The 16981-nt window shown below is 37.3% G+C and overlaps 1 protein-coding gene across 4 annotated transcripts; it reads left to right on the top strand.

The window, feature by feature from the left end:
* Window positions 1–240: 240 nt before the first annotated feature.
* On the top strand, window positions 241–8916 carry LOC124919659 (peptide chain release factor 1, mitochondrial). 4 transcript variants are annotated; one of them, XM_047459963.1, is made up of 12 exons: window positions 244–498; window positions 866–966; window positions 1056–1154; window positions 6494–6677; window positions 6792–6840; window positions 6915–6993; window positions 7479–7553; window positions 7665–7742; window positions 7940–8098; window positions 8263–8358; window positions 8448–8652; window positions 8754–8916. In XM_047459963.1, the coding sequence occupies exons 1-11, from the start codon at window positions 339–341 to the stop codon at window positions 8631–8633; spliced, it is 1266 nt and encodes a 421-aa protein (XP_047315919.1). In that variant the 5' UTR covers window positions 244–338; the 3' UTR covers window positions 8634–8652; window positions 8754–8916. The 4 variants fall into 4 exon arrangements, with proteins under 4 accessions (XP_047315921.1, XP_047315920.1, XP_047315919.1 ...); XM_047459964.1 differs by lacking the exon at window positions 8754–8916 and having other exon boundaries at window positions 243–498; window positions 7479–7547; window positions 8448–8697; XM_047459962.1 differs by lacking the exon at window positions 8754–8916 and having other exon boundaries at window positions 8448–8697.
* The last annotated feature ends 8065 nt before the right edge of the window (window positions 8917–16981 follow it).

Raw genomic sequence — 16981 nt, 5'->3', positions numbered from 1 at the left:
CGAACATTAGTGTGAAAGTTTTTATTTTATTATTATTATTTTTAGCACTAGAACTCCTAAAATCTTTATTGTAAACTACTTTCAATTATTTTTATATTTTTTTTAGAATTCAACCATAAAATTCTGGATCTCTCTAAATATATCATTGTTGGTGTAACAGGCTTTGGCCCAACAATTTTGTGTTCTTTTATTTTCTTAAATATTTAGTTAAATATTTAACTATTCTTTCTTTGATGAGGAGTTCTTCACCGTTGCGGAATTTCGGCTTCTTGTGAAAAGCCAGAAGTCTGGACTTGATGGACACTTATTAGGACACATTTTCCGCCAATATAGGATTAATGAGTGTCCATGCTACGGTTGCGTGGATTAATCTGACCCGTCAGTTCAAGCCATCAGATTGTTTTCTTAGATCTTGTACAATTGCAGGGAATCAGCAACTGCTTCTGCAGCCAACATTATGCAGATTCATCTTCACCCATCGTCGGCTATACACCAGCGGTGCGTTTTCCCAGTATTCAATTTTAGTCCTATATCAGATCGGGAAATAACTATCTGCTTAAGCCTCGGCTTCCATTCGAGAGATGTAGAGTATTTTGTGATGACCTAGGGAAGTGACTCTTTTTAGATGACAAAAGTCTTGTACTATGGGGTTGATGTGGTTCTTTTTCTTTTGACATTGAAAATACATTGATTGAAGTAAGGGGTAGAGAATAAAATTTGGTGCTAACCTTCTCCAAAGGATAACCTAGTCATAACAAGTATAAAAACAAATACTAACATTGATTTTATTTTGTGGAGGACGATTCACCGGTGAAATAATTATAGTCCTACTATTTTCTGAAGAATGTGCTAATTTAAATTGCAGGTTCACAGACATATTTATCTCCCGAGCTTCTCAAGATCATGGAGCAAAAGCTATCAGCTATTGAACATAGGCATACTTATCTTCAGGCACTATTGAACCAGGTGTTGCCTGGCACTTTTTTAATTGGAATCTGAACAAATTGTTGTTTGGTAGTACTTTCTAATAGGCCTCTAATGTTGGTTAAATACAGACAGAAGCTACCCTTGAACAATATTCAACAGCCAAGAAGGAGCTGGGAATGCTGAGAGGTTCAATAGATCTTATAAATGAGCTCAGATCTAAACAAAAGGTAAGCTTATTGGAATCCATTCACATTTTGGGAATTGCAATTATATTACTTTAAGTGCTTATGCACATTGCATGCTCCTCTTTGTTTATTTGTTTCTTTTGTAATTCTTTTCTTGCTCTGTTTTTTAAATTTTAAGTCTGTTTTTTCATATGTTTTGCAAGATTTCCAATCCTAAGGATCGTAAACAGTATAAAGTATCTTTATTCTCTTGTGTTGCAAGATTTAGTTTATGATATCAAATGGTAAGACATATATGTTTTCATTGCTAGTATGACTCAGATGAGCATCCAATGATTTCTAGGTTTTTTTTCTGGCTACTGAAATTAAAGAGTTAAGAAATTAATTAAATTAGGTTTAGGGTATTTGACCATTTAAGTTTCTCTTGTAGTAATTATCAACAGAATGCTAGGTCTCTCATGTACTTCAATGTTTCTACTTATACGATCTCCAGCAGCCTAAATATCTTTTGGTGGCGCCCTTATGTTAGCACTTGGCACTTAAGAAGTTGGATCCCTCTGTTTGCTCCAAAGCACCCCTCCAACGGCCTTGATGTTTTTTCTTTGTTTCTTTTGTTAACCTGTACAATAACCTCTTAGGCATCACATGGAATGAATTGATTATCAAATGAAGATGGGAATCTCAAATCACTCCCTCTTAAAAGGGATAAATATTTCAGTCTCCGGTTTAAACACGGTTTAAAATTATTTTGATTTAAAATAGCTGTACAGCTTCGTCTCATTTTTAAAACACAAACTAATAGAATGGCTGAAATATAAAAGACAAGTTCCCTTATATGTCCTTGTAATGTATACAAGCATTCGGCGGCATACACTATATTTTCTCTTGTAGATTGTGTTGTGATTTTAAAGCTTGGACATTTTGAAATGAAGGCAAGAATCATTAAGTTTTGCTGATAAATACAAAATTGGAGATGTGACTGAAACAAAAATTTTAATTGTAGATTTTTCTGTCAAAATTGTATAGTGCTATTAGTGTAGATAGTGGGGTGCGGTTAAGCTTAGAGGTAACCACCCACCCATTTCTTTACTTTGTTTTACATATGTTGTTATCTTTGTAACACTTAAATTTCATTCAATCAATTCATCTGGAACGACAATATTCTCCTTCTATCATTACCCTCTCCTTCATTCGTCCGCGAACAAAAATAGTCGAAGGTTTTGTTGAAACACTAAAACATCTGGTGACTTTTCAAACCACATGAAGAGCCAAAATTGCTTCTTTAGGCTATCGGGTGGTTCCTCAAACCATAGGATGTATTTGCAACTAATCAACGACTTATGACCAAAAGTTCTTCGAATATAACTTTTATCATTTGGTGGTTCTTCAAACCACAAAAAGTATCCAACTTTTTGTCTTAAATCATGAAATGATGTAATAGAGGGTTGTTGGCCAAGATTCGGTCTTCGAGACTCTCAAATGCATCAATTGTCAAAGCAATTGAGCTATGCCTCAGTCAACTTGATCACAATCGTATGTATCAATGTATGTCGATTGCACTTCTTGTTCGTTAATCACCTTCAGTGGCATTTGTTTCCTAAGACTAATTTTGAGACTTGCATGGAAATAACCTGACCATTTTGCAGTACTGCATATCTCTTCTCTAAACCCAAAATCGTCGCATTTTGTCTCGTATTCCTCTTGAATCTCCATTTTTTCTTCATCAACACTTGTTTGTTGGGCCACTTGAGGAACCGGACATGAGGTCTTCAATCTGTCAACATAATTCTGTTTTTTCTCTAAAACATCCATCATTGTTTAAGAGTTTAGCCATTAACATTGTTCTCTAATTACATAATCACTTTTTGCATTAAGGTCAACATTTTTTCCATTCGGTGAGTCGTTGATCATTCCGATCCAATTTTTTATCACTTTCCTGGAACTTCAAACACATCTCTTTTAGTTCGTTTTCCGTTTCGAGTTCCACCATTTCCACGGTCATGAAAAACTTGATGATCAGTCATTAACCTCAGCTAGTCACAATAGTTACACCAATCATCCTAAAACAATATAATCTAGTAGCTTCAACAATTTAGTAACAGTTAGACATGATCTCATGTTCCAAGATCTATAGATCATTGTGCAACTATGCAATATAGTACAACTTCTTTCTCCTCTTTCAATTAATTAAGAGAGACTTTCTCTCTCCTCCCAAATTTACGAACCATGTAGATTCAGAAATCGCTCACACTCACAGTTGACGATCTCCTATACGACCTTTCCTCACGCAAATCCGACTCCAACTCAGATTTCTTCTGTTTTTCTCTATATCTACAACTCAAACATGCACCATCAATGTTCACCAGCCGAGATCTTTTCCCCTCGACTCCTTGAACGCACTAATTATTACAAAGGCCGCGACGATCTTCTTCCACCGCACCACTTCTTTTCCTGCTTCATCTTCTTCTGTTTTGTTATTCTTCGATGGCTGTTTTATCTACAAATCCTCTGATCGATTCTTACAACGTTTTTTCATTCATATCATCACTAGTCGATTCTGCAGAATAGTTCTGATTGAAATATGCACAACATCCTGTTTCTCTCTCGCCTTTCAATCAAGTATCAGATTTATTTCAGAAATGAAAATCACAGCAATCTGACCTCGTTTATGTCTTCTCTAATATCGATGTAAATCACTACTAATTTGTCGAACATATCGGCCGAAATTGCGAAATCACCGTGATTTGCGATGAGGTTGTGATCTGTCAGCGGATAACCGATCAATTGCAATCATTGTCGATTGTTCTTCCGATTCTGTTTTCGATAAATGACAACCATGAACTAGGCTTCAGCTCGTTTCCAGATGATTTCAATCCAGGTTGACGAGGGACTTCCTTTTTCCACTTCCGATCAACTGATATACTAATAACTCACCACACACTTTATTAATTTGCCAGAATCGAGTGCTCTGATACCACTGTTATGTACTTTTGTTATGAAAAAGAAATGAAGACTCCACATACTAATGATACAAAACACGACAATCTCACTCTTGATGAAGAAATTTACGATTATTCATGTTCTTCGTTTATTTATTTGCAAGTCTCCGTCGTGTACCATGACAGAGAGAATACGAAGACAATCTACATTGAAAAGGATGATCATTATCAGGGTGACTTGGGTGAAGCTGAAAATGAAAGAATGTTTGTAGATGTTTTGGGCCTTGAAGATAGGATTATACTTAGCGCTAAGTCCAAACTGCATCCAATTTTTGTTGTTCGAAAAAGTATCAGAAAGTTTTAAGGCATAAAACATGGATGAGATGCAAGTACTTATTATGGTTTGAAGAACCACCTGATTCAGAGTTTTGTAAATGTTCTTATGGGATACAATTGATAAATCTTTTGCGACAGTTTGTATGATTTGAAGAACCACCCGGATAAAACATGGATGAGATTCTTGTAAAGTTTCCCGTTTCGATACATAATCTCCTCTAACTCTGTCCGATTTCACTTGTAAACCGTTTCAAGCAGTGACTATGGAGGTAATATCAGATTTGACTTTTCGGAAGTTGCATATTACTCAAATACATATTTGCTTCAGTTATAAACCTTAATTTGTACACATTATTTTTTCAAGAACGAGCTCTAATACCATTGTTATACTTTGAACTAGAGTTATGTATAAATTTTGAATGGAGAAGTATAATGATAAAATGATACAAGAATTATATTTAGATGAGGAGTGAAGAATTAATGGAGGGAGATAGAATTCTAACTGCTACGGTGAATACAATGAATGAGAGAGAAACTCTAAAAAAAGTATTCAACTAATTTTTATTTTTATAACTATTCTTAACAACTAATATTTGCTCAATCTGTCTCAAATTTAGGGTAACTTTAAGACAAGCTGATTACACGATATTTGTAAAGACTTCAAGTAAAATAAGAATTTCATCCTAATTGCTGACAACCTTTTTCCTACTTGAGATTGTGAAAGATAACATTTTTCTTACTCGTGGTTATGAAAGAGAACTAATGAATTTGAAAAATGTGTTGACTTGAGAATTTGCTTAAATTCTTCCTTGGCATGGAGTGGACATATTCAAAAGTAGGTATATTATTGTCTTAATCTAAATACTCTTTAGGTTTGTAAAAGAAACAAGAATAATATGGTCAAAATATAAAGATAAGTTCCCTTAAATGTATGTCCTTGCAATGTAGTGATACAAGCATTCTGCATTCACTATATTTTCTCCTCTAGGTTGTATTGTAATTTTAAAGCTTTGACATTTTGAAATGAAAGTAAAACACAATATGTTTTGCTAACAAAATGAACATCTCTACGATTGGATGCCACACATGTATCTCATTTTAATTCACGATCTCATAACACAAATCCATTATCATTGTTTCGTGCCAATCTTCAATAGGAAACCACCACCATGTGGTCCATCAATCAACTCGTCATGCCAGCTAAGTGTCCTCTGTGCAACTTCTTCTCCGATCCTTATTGGAATTTTCACAAATAATTTGAAATCACTCTTTAACCTAGGAGTTCGACTACAGAACTACAACTCAATATTGACGTTATCTTGTGAACTACTTTTACCTATGGTTGTTTTTCTTAAAAAATATTCATTTCATTCAAGAGGAGGTGTTTATGTAAAACAATTGACCATAAAAACAGAATGCATCTTTCACAAACAAAACTGGATTTCACGAAAAAGAACGATAAAAAGACAAAAAAAGAGGAAAATACCAAAGATAAATGGCACAAATGGTACTCTCTCACAAAGGTCGAGCAACCAATCATCATCAACAATAGGAGTTCAGAGCCAAAAAGGTTGGGACTAGCCCTTGTGGTGTTCGTTAAGAAAATCCACTATGCAACCGGCCGAGCTTACCGGTTTTCTGATCCGAATCTCTATGAAAGTGGTGAAAAGGGAACTGTGGAGAAGTTTGATCTGGCGTGACTTCTTCTAAAAAAATCCCTACTATCCATCCAGATGGTCAATTAGATGATGATCGAAAAAGGATTCTATTTCTTGTTAAATGTCATGATTCTACACAAATCGATTCAGGCCTCCCAAAAACCCAGGGTAATGCCTCTCGTGCAAAGTCATCATCTTTCAAGATATCAAGATCCTGTTGTTCTTTTTCTTGATGTTCTTCGCCCAAAGACTGTCCCTCTATTATGAGAAACGCCAGCACCATTTAGAATGAAGGGCGTTGATAAAAGACGTGATTTACCTGTTGAATGAAACACCAGCATTTACCCTGTTGTTACATCAATTTGATATGACTTCTGTTCTCTTTCCAGGATAGTTTGTGAAGGCTGGTTCTTTTCTTTTCATCTTTCTTTACTTTCCTGTTCTGTAGGAGATTGAGAGTGTAAAGTCATTAATTGACGAAAGTCTAGAGGACAATGAAATTGTAAAATTGGCAAATGATGAACTGGATCAGCTAACAGAAGAAGAGAAAAGAGTTCAGAATGATCTCCTAAAGTTCTTGCTTCCCAAAGATGATTCTGATGAAAGGGACTGTATTCTGGAGGTGAGAGCAGGTAGCAGAATGCTTTGCTAAGTTGTTTTCCTGCCACATTCTTATTGTGGTCTCTTTTAGGGGTTTTTAATTCCCAATCTTTGAAATTGAATATATCTATGTGATTTTTTTATAGGTACGGGAGGTGAAGAGGCATCTTTGTTTGCAATGGACTTATTTATGATGTTAGTGGCTATACTTGGATCAACTTCCATCCCCATGCCCCATTAGACTTTTGACCTTTTATATGTTGCACCAGGTACGAGAAATACTCCCAGAGGAAAGGCTGGCAGTTTGATGCGGTTAATATAATGAAATCGGATCTTAAAGGATTTAAGGTAAATGTGGCTTGCGTATTTGCAAAAGAAGTTTCTTAGCATTTTTTTTGCACCTGTAGAATGCATAGATTTATTAGCAAAGCTTATCATTGTGAGCTGAAAGAACATGAAATCGGAAAGCAAAGAAAGGTTTTTTTCTTGCATAAATCTTTTAGTCATGTACCTAAACAACATATTCAACTAAGTATTACATTCTCATTTAAAAAATATGACATTATATTCAAGTATATTTTAGTTTATATTTTATAAACTCTTGTATTTAAAACAGAAGGAAATGAAAATTAGTCAGGAAAGAAGTTATTAACAATCTATCTGAAGAATGTATCATTTTAGATTAACAAAGAGCTGAATGGTTAGAAAATAATCATAGGTAAATCCCACACGACCTACAAAGTAGAAAATAATGACATACCTATCATGAATACTTGGTCATTACTGAAAAATATGTGTTGTTGCGTTTCCTTAATTTTTATGTACCTTAATAGGAAGCAAGTGCATTGATCTCGGGAGCTGATGTTTATGGGAAACTTAAATTTGAGAGTGGAATTCACAGGGTGCAGGTTCCAACTGTTGTGCCTAATAACTATCATTCCTGGAAATTCAGATAATTCTTCCTCTTTTTTTTTGCAATCTTTTATTTTATTATCTTATATTTCATTTTTTTCCTATAGCGAGTACCTGTGACCGAGAAGTCTGGTCGCATCCACACTAGTGCTGTCTCTGTTGCTATTCTTCCTCAGGCTGATGAGGTGATAGCTTCACTGATCATTAATTAGTTCTTTCACCAGCCAATATTCTTTTCCCTTGTTTTACACTCTTGCTTCCATGTTAAAATGGGTTATTAATGTATTATTGAAGAATTTTTTTTAGCTTACTTACTAAATTGATTGATTATAGTTAAAGTAATGGGTAAAGGGACTAGTTACTCATATTTGGGATTTTACAGGTAGATGTCAGGTTGAGGAATGAAGATTTGAGAATTGACACCTATCGATCTGGTGGTTCTGGTGGCCAGCATGCAAACACTACTAATAGTGCTGTTAGAATAACACATATCCCATCAGGGATGACGGTCGCAATACAAGATGAACGGTCTCAACATATGGTAAGGGATATATATATAATCTAGCAAAACTGTTTGGCTTATATCAAAACTGGCATTTATCATTGGATGCTATTGTTCATCTCTTCTTCTTCTTTTACATTTTTCATTAGCAGGTTGTCAACACACTCCTATGATTATTATTATTATTACTTATTATTGTGTAGAACAAAGCAAAGGCAATTAAGGTACTTTGTGGGAAACTATATGCGTTGGAGAGGTCTAGGATTCTGACAAGTAGGTCGAAACTCCGGATGGAGCAGGTAGAGCTCTGCGGAGTTTGTTGTATGTAGTACCTATTATTGGGTTTCTTTGAGAAATTCATCATTATATGCTCATGCTGTTGGAACAGATTGGAAGTGGGGACAGATCAGAACGTATCAGAACCTATAACTTTACACAAGGGCGTGTCACTGATCACCGAGTTAGTATTACTTCACATTCCATAGATGGTATGATGTTGGGAGAGAGTCTAGATATCTTCACCGATGCCCTCCTTTTGAAGCAAGAAATGGATGCAATTGCGTCTTTCTGTTAGCTTCATATTTTCTCACTATGTATGGATTTTTGCCTACATCATCAACAATTTCAACTCTGTTTCAATAGTATCTATAATTCATGCACAGATGGATCTTTTTATTTTCTTTTTCTTTTTCAGCTTTCTTGACCAAGAAGACGGAGCAATAAAATGAGAAGATGTTTTCTTGGGTTGGGTACCCTTTGTTCATTTAATTAAGCACTCTTTAAGTTGGGTACACCTGTTCATTTAGTTAAGCACTCTTTATTATGCGTAGAAAAAACGAACCTCAAAACTCAATCAACTTATCATTAAAAGCTAAAGTAAACTAACACGTACTTTTGTTTTACATAGTTACAAGGGTGGTACTGGACTTACTCTTAAGAACAAATTTGAAAACTTAAAAGAAAAGAACATAGGAAGTTTTTATTTATTTAATTTAGTTTACTTGTTTCTACAAGTTGTGGCTGAGCCACTTTCTTTTGAACTGAGTTATAGCTTGAGTTGGTCGACTAGTTGAGACTAAAACTTAAGGAGACTATTCTCAAAAACTTCAAAAGAAACTATTTCTTTTTAAAATTTTGAAAAGTGGGGAGTAATGGGAAAGACAAATAAATGGATTATGGAGTTATATGATCTGAGAAAGGGAAGGGGACTACCTACAAAAATGCACATCAGATATAGTCAACATTAACACAAACTCAATTTTGCTTGTGGGGCCACCAGAATGGTATATGTTTTTGTTTTCCGGTCGCATTTTCTAATTTCTTTGCATTTTCTAATTTCTTTTCTTTATTAAAAGGTGTAAATAGTGAAAAAACAATTAATTATTACAAAAATCACATTTAAAAAAAAAAAATTAACTATCATGTTTGGAAATTGGAATGCTATTAACTCTTTCTGCTCCAAGTAAATTTTGAGTTATATATCTATGAGCTAACAAGATTGAATTACCTGATTTATTTCATCTTTTAATTGATGTCAAAATTAATTAATTTAAAAGATCCTTAATTGTGATGTTTTTCTAAAAGCGCCAGTTTTTTTTTGTCATGTCGAGAAATCCGTTCGAATTGTAGGGTTCAAGTTTTATTTATAAGAATGCCAAATGGATCAATGAACTTAGATATAGACTCCAATTGAGCACATCCCAAGATCATTGTCCAAGACCAGTTTTGATTTTTTATGTTAGAGTCGCTGTCTAGTTTGCTCTCTGAGAAACTAGGAAAGAATATCGAGATTCTATATTGTGGCTCGATGCTTAATTACACGTGGGAAAAACGACCGCAACGCTATGTCCCACATTCATGTCCCGATGGACAGTCTATACATTGAATTAATTGATCGTTTTTTAAAATGTGATTTTATACCATTGTTCATGGAAACACTTTCATTCTATCCACATGTGTCTAAGACATCTTTCTTGTCTAACCTAGAATACAGGGGATCAATTCTCAGTTCCTAGACACATACTTCCATGTTATAGCATTTGATAATTTAAGAATTTTTTTTTTAGGATAGACCACATACTTGTAGGATGATAGGGCATAGTTGAGTAAAACTTGAAAGTATTAAAAAAAAAACTTAGCTTAGCACATCAAAATATCAGATTCCATGCAAGGGTCATTCATATATTTTTATTTAAACTTTTAGAGCTATAAAATGAGAGTTATATACATAGCAGGTTGGACAGAATGATAAAATTAAATCAAACAATTTATATTAAAAGGAAAATGTACAAAGTAAACAACAAATTGAAACAAACAGGGCCTAGCCATTATCGGAACAGGTCAGGGCAGCCTCGCGGGTCGCGGGGATGGTTTGGATACCCGTCAAGTGATATGGTCAACTAAGGTCAATCTGGAGAAGGTCCCCATGGTCAGTGGTTCAATCGTGGGGAATGCATTTTGTTTTCTTTTCTTCAGCAACGAGCACATACCCAAAGCTCCTCGATCGGGGCCTTGGTCCGTTGGTAGGTCGTTGCTTCGTTCTCGGCAGCTTGCAAGATTTCCATTCATTTTTCGGTCTTTGGGTTCTTCGGTCGTTCATTGAGATAGATAAAGATTTATTCGGTCATCAACAAATCCATGAACGATGTCTTTATCCATAAACAAATCTGAATCTTAAGAATTCCAACATTACTTAGACTAGACCAAAATACAAACAATTTGTTGCAACCGTTTAGGTAATTTAGAACAGATGGATACTTACCTACACTCGTCATTCACCTTCTAGCAGACGGTTGAAGCTCGTCTGCTTAATGGAGAATTTGATCGAGAAAAATCGACTTGGCGAATTACAGCTCATGATCGATTCAAACTTGTCCTAAATCATTCCCTATCCTCATTAGAATCTGATCGAAGCATCAAGTCAAATTCTAAGCTGATTGTTCATTTCATAAATTCGTTCATTACTCAAAATAAATTGTTAGAATCCATCTTGACAAGTCCTATTACGTTTTTAAATCATCTATAATAAATATGATGATATATTTGTATAAAAGTAGAAATTACATTTATTATTGATGGACTGAATAGTAGATAAGTATATTAGGGCTAGGTCTCCGAAGCAGAATCCGGACATTGTTGATCGGAATTCACACTGGAATGAGAGTTTAGATTTTGGCTACACAAGTTTCGATTATTCCTTTATAACGAAAGCCTACCAAAAATCACACATAAAAAAATGTTTTTGAAAATGTCAATTTCATACCTTCCAAAAGAACCATAAGAAACGACATATAGAAGAATTTTTCATCGTCTGAACGATGAACTTCCAAGAAATTGAGGTCTCATATCAGAGAGAAATGAGCAACTTTCTGGGAAAGAAATGACGAGTCATCATATCAATGAGATATTAAGCGATCGTTGATAGTTATCAAATTCTCACATCGAAAGACAATAATCAATTTGCAGAAAATTTAAAGTTCTCATATCGGAGAGAAGATGAAGAAATTGTGTATCAACATGGAGTACATCATGCTCTGACTATTGACTCATGAAACAATACGAGCAATGAATTCAGCACGATGGGTTACTGATGCGGTGTGAGTCGAAGAGGCGTTTATGCGAAAGTTGCAGCATCCGAAAATATCTCGCAAGTGTCAGATTTCGACGATTGCCTAGTGTTTTTCGGGCGGAAACGTTTAGGGGCTCAAAATCGCATTTTTATTAGTTTCGGGTGTTTTTTTGCAATTTATTAAAAGTTGTTTACTTCTTTTGCAAGCTAGGGTTTGAGTATTTAAAAGAATCTTAAAACACATTGTGAGGAGGAGATTATTAATCAGAAAACGAGGTTTCCTCAATATCTATCAACTTTCGGTATTCGTAAGAATCAACGAATCTTGATAAAGGTTCATCCTAGCCACGCACGCTGCATCAGTTGGTATCAGTTTCCAGTCGACCCTGAGGTATGCCGCCCCGAAGACAGCCGCGCAACCCTACTCCTGGTGCTGATGATGGTGACCTTGCTGAGTTGCGACGTGAAAACGCTGAGTTTCGCCGTGATAACGACGATTTGAGGCGGCAGGTTGAATGGTTGACGCAACGGATGGATGCATCTATGCACATGCACCACCCTGAAGATGATGTTACGATGACAGATGAAAACCCTCTCGGTGGTCTTCGGAATCGATCCCCTGAACGCCCCAATCATCGCTGGGAGCAGGCTTTCAGGGTGGACATCCCTAAGTTCGATGGTAGTCTACCACCGGAAGAGTTTATTGATTGGCTTTCTCAGGTTGAAGAGATTCTGGATTTCAAGGAAGTTCCTGCAGATCGTCGTGTACCCCTTGTTACGATCCGCTTACATGGTCGTGCACAAGCATGGTGGCAGCAGTTGAAACAGACACGTGTTCGTCATGGTAAGGCAAAGCTCACGAATTGGGACAAATTCAGGAAGCATATTAGGGCTGCGTTTCTACCATATAATTACGAACGTAACCTGTACCAGCGGTTCCAGAATCTTCGTCAGGGTTCTCGTTCCGTGGATGACTATTCCACTGAGTTTTACACCTTTGTGGCTCGTGTTGACCTGTCTGAGTCCCCTCTCCAGTTGGTTTCTCGCTATATTGGTGGCCTTCGCCTCCAGTTGCAGGATATTTTGAATATGTTTGATCCCTTGACTGTTTCTGAGGCACATCAGCGTGCTTCACAGGCTGAGAAACAGCTAGCCAGGCGCGGTTCGGGTAGCTTTGGAAAACAGGTTGTCCCCACTAGTGGCATTGGTTCTTCTTCCCAGCCGGCCCATCCCACCCCAGCCCCCCCTCGCAGCACTACAGCCCCCCCGCAGGGACGTCCCGGTGGCTTGCGTTGTTTCAATTGTGGTGAAGTTGGCCATCGCCAAGCAGAGTGTCGCAACCCAAAGTCCACCAATCGTGGTCTTTTTACTGAGGTGGATGATCCTGACTCTGCTCTTCCTTCAGATTCAGCCCCAGTGTATGATGTTTATGATGATGAGGCAGCGGAGGAGTATGTTTCTGGTGATGTTGGCCCCCTTTTGGTGATTTGTCGATCATGTTTAACCCCTCGTGCTCCTGACAACGAGTGGTTACGCAATAATCTGTTCCATTTCACTTGTACCATCGGTGGCAAAGTTTGCACCTTCATCATTGATGCTGGGAGTTGTGAGAATGTGATTTCTGAGGTTGCAGTTTCGAAGCTGGGTCTGTCCACTGAACCTCACCCCAAGCCTTATCGCCTGTCCTGGCTGAGTCAAGGTACGGATGTTACAGTTTCCAAGCGCGTACTTGTTAATTTTTCCATTGGTTCCCATTATCGTGATGCTGTATATTGTGATGTGGTTCCTATGGATGCTTGTCACCTTTTACTTGGTCGCCCTTGGCAGTTTGATCATTCTGTTATACATGATGGGCGTGCTAATACCTACACGTTCTTATTTCATGGTACCAAGATTGTGTTGATGCCAAATCAGCCCAAGAAGGGTGCTGCCCCCACTCAACCATGGTCTGATGTCAGTATGGATTTTGTCCTTGGGCTGCCACGTACCCAGCGTGGTTCTGATTCGATTTTTGTGGTGGTTGACCGATTCTCGAAGATGGTTCATTTCATTCCCTGCAAGAAAACCTCTGATGCTGTGGCTGTTGCACAGCTTTATTTCAGGGATGTGTATCGCCTTCATGGACTTCCTGCCTCCATAGTTTCTGATCGGGACACTCGCTTTGTGAGTCACTTTTGGAGGAGTCTTTGGCGTTTGGTTAATACTCAGCTGAATTTTAGCAGTGCCTATCACCCGCAAACTGATGGCCAAACTGAAGTTGTTAATAGGTCTTTGGGGAACCTTCTGCGCAGTTTAATTGGGGATCATCCTAAGGCTTGGGATCTGAAGCTGCCTCAGGCCGAGTTTGCTCACAATCATGCTGTTAATCGCTCCACTGGTTTCAGTCCTTTCCATGTGATTTACGGGCTGTCTCCGCGTGCTCCTCTTGATTTGTTAGCGCTGCCCAGCAAGGTGCGTCCTCATTCCACTGCTGCGGATTTTGTTGGTCAGTTGGCTCAGGTTCATCAGACCACTCATGACCGCTTGGTTGCTGCTACTGCCAAGTACAAGGAGAAGGCTGATTCGAGAAGGCGTGCTGTTGATTTTGAAGTTGGTGACTTTGTGTGGGCTATTCTGACTAAGGATCGTTTTCCAGCTCATGAATATAGCAAGCTTGCTGCTAAGAAGATTGGTCCTGTTGAGATTGTGGAGAAGATCAACCCCAATGCTTATCGTTTATGCCTTCCCAGCCATGTGCGTACCTCTGATGTGTTCAATGTGAAGCATCTTGTTCCTTTTGTGGGTGAGTCTTCTTCTAATGAGGATGATGCGGTTCCAGATTCGAGGACGAATCTTTTCTACCTTGGGGGGAATGATGCGGTGCGAGTCGAAGAGGCGTTTATGCGAAAGTTGCAGCATCCGAAAATATCTCGCAAGTGTCAGATTTCGACGATTGCCTAGTGTTTTTCGGGCGGAAACGTTTAGGGGCTCAAAATCGCATTTTTATTAGTTTCGGGTGTTTTTTTGCAATTTATTAAAAGTTTTTTACTTCTTTTGCAAGCTAGGGTTTGAGTATTTAAAAGAATCTTAAAACACTTTGTGAGGAGGAGATTATTAATCAGAAAATGAGGTTTCCTCAATATCTATCAACTTTCGGTATTCGTAAGAATCAACGAATCTTGATAAAGGTTCATCCTAGCCACGCACGCTGCATCAGTTACTGATTCATGTAACACTAAAAAAAGAACATGACACACTAAGGCTTCTATTTCAAGTAATGAAACAAATGAATCTGGCATGCTAAGATTACCGATTAATGAGACGAAGCAAATGAACCCGACATGCTAGATCTTCCGGTTCATGAAATGAAACAAATGAATCTGACACGCTAAGACGATCGGTTCAAGAAATGAAACAGATAAACCCGATGCTCTAGATCTGTCTGTTCATGAAATGAAACAAATGAACCTGGAATGCTAAGTCGTCAGTTCATGTAATGAAGTAAATGAACTAGAAACTCTAGATATGTCGGTACATGAAATGAAACAAATGAATCCGGCATGTTAAGGCTGCTGGTACAAGAATTGAATAAATGAATTCGACACACTAAGACTATCGGTTCAATAAATGAAACAGATGAACCCGACACACTAGATCTGTCGGTTCATGAAATGAAACAAATGAACCCAGAACGCTAGCTCACCAGTTCATGTAATAAAGAAATTGAACATGACACACTGGATCTACCGGTTCATGAAATGAAACAAATGAATATAACATGCTTAGGCTGTTAGTTCAAGAAATGGAACAGATGAATTCGACATGCTAATGCTGTCGGTAAAAAAATGAAACAAATAAATCCGGTACGCTAAGACTGCCAGTTCAAGAAATGAAACAGATGAACTAGATATTTTGGTTAATGAAATGAAACAAATGAACCCAGAATGCTAGGTCGCTAGTTCATGTAATGAAGCAAATGAACTTAGCACACTAGATTTACCGGTTAATGAAATGAAACAAATGAATATGGCAGGCTAAAGCTGCTGGTTCAAGAAATGAAACAAATAAACTGGAAATTCTAGGTCACCGATTCATGAAATGAAACTAATATGCCAGGGCTTCTAGTTCATGTAACGAAAAACATGAACCCGACACGTTAAGGCCACTAGTTCATGAATTGGAACAATGAACACGATATGCTTGGGTTGCCATTTCATGTAATGAAACAAATGAACCCGACAAGCGAAGGCTGCTAATTCATGAAATGAAAATAGATGAACCTGACATGCTAAGGACAACGATTAATGAAATGAAATAAATGAATTCAACACACAAAGGTTGCTGATTCATGAAATGAAACAAATGAACTCGGCATGCTAAGGCTGTCGATTCATAAAATAAAACAAATGAAAGTGGCACGCTATGTCTGCCAGTTCATGAAATATACACAAATAAACCCAACACGCTAAGGCTAATAGTTCTTGAAATAAAACAAATAAGCTAGGCACGCTAAGGCCGCTGGTTCAAGAAATAAAACAAATGATCCCGACATGTTAAGCATACCGGTTCATGAAATGAAATAAATAAAATTGGCACGCTAAGGATGTCGGTTCATGAAATGAAACAAATGAAACTAGCACACTAGGTTTTTGTTTCATGAAATGAACACAAATGAACTAGGAACACAAAGACTGATGGTTCATGAAATGAAACAGATGAATCCGACATGCTAAGGTTACCGCTTCATGAAATGAAACAAATGAACTCAAACTACAAAGGTTGTTGATTCATGAAATGAACAAATTATACATCACACTAAGACTGCCAGTTTAATAAATGAAAAAAATGAACCAGTCACGCTACGACATCTGATTCTTGAAATGAAAGCAACGAGATCTGTTGATACAAAACGTGTCTATCATGTTAAGGCTACTGACTCTTGAGACGTGTCTATCATGTTAAAGCTACTGACTCTTGAGACAAAAACATATCGCTTCTGGATATATATAAAAAGATAACTACATCACACTAATGCAGCTGATTTTTGAGACGAAAAAGAATTGCTCCCAGATCTGTGACACACAACAAGTCCAGCACACTAAGACTACTGACTTTTGATACACAACATATTGCCCTCATATGTGTGACATACAAAAAGTACAACATGCTAAGGCTGCTGACTCTCAAAACCTAATAGATCACATCTATGATCTATTAATATTGACGAAAATTGGAGATAATCTACACATCCTGCTCTGAGGATTCCTCCAAATTTGATGGCAAAGCGAGATAAACAAACCAGTTTCACGAGGGTGTTTTCCTCATTGATTCATGAATGCACGCACGACCTTAAGGGCCGCGACTATGATGCATTT

The sequence above is a fragment of the Impatiens glandulifera genome, chromosome 1 (assembly GCF_907164915.1).
Source record: "Impatiens glandulifera chromosome 1, dImpGla2.1, whole genome shotgun sequence".
Lineage (NCBI taxonomy): Eukaryota > Viridiplantae > Streptophyta > Magnoliopsida > Ericales > Balsaminaceae > Impatiens > Impatiens glandulifera.
Note: the sequence above shows the minus strand (reverse complement) of the source record. Positions and strands in the feature narration are given on the sequence as shown.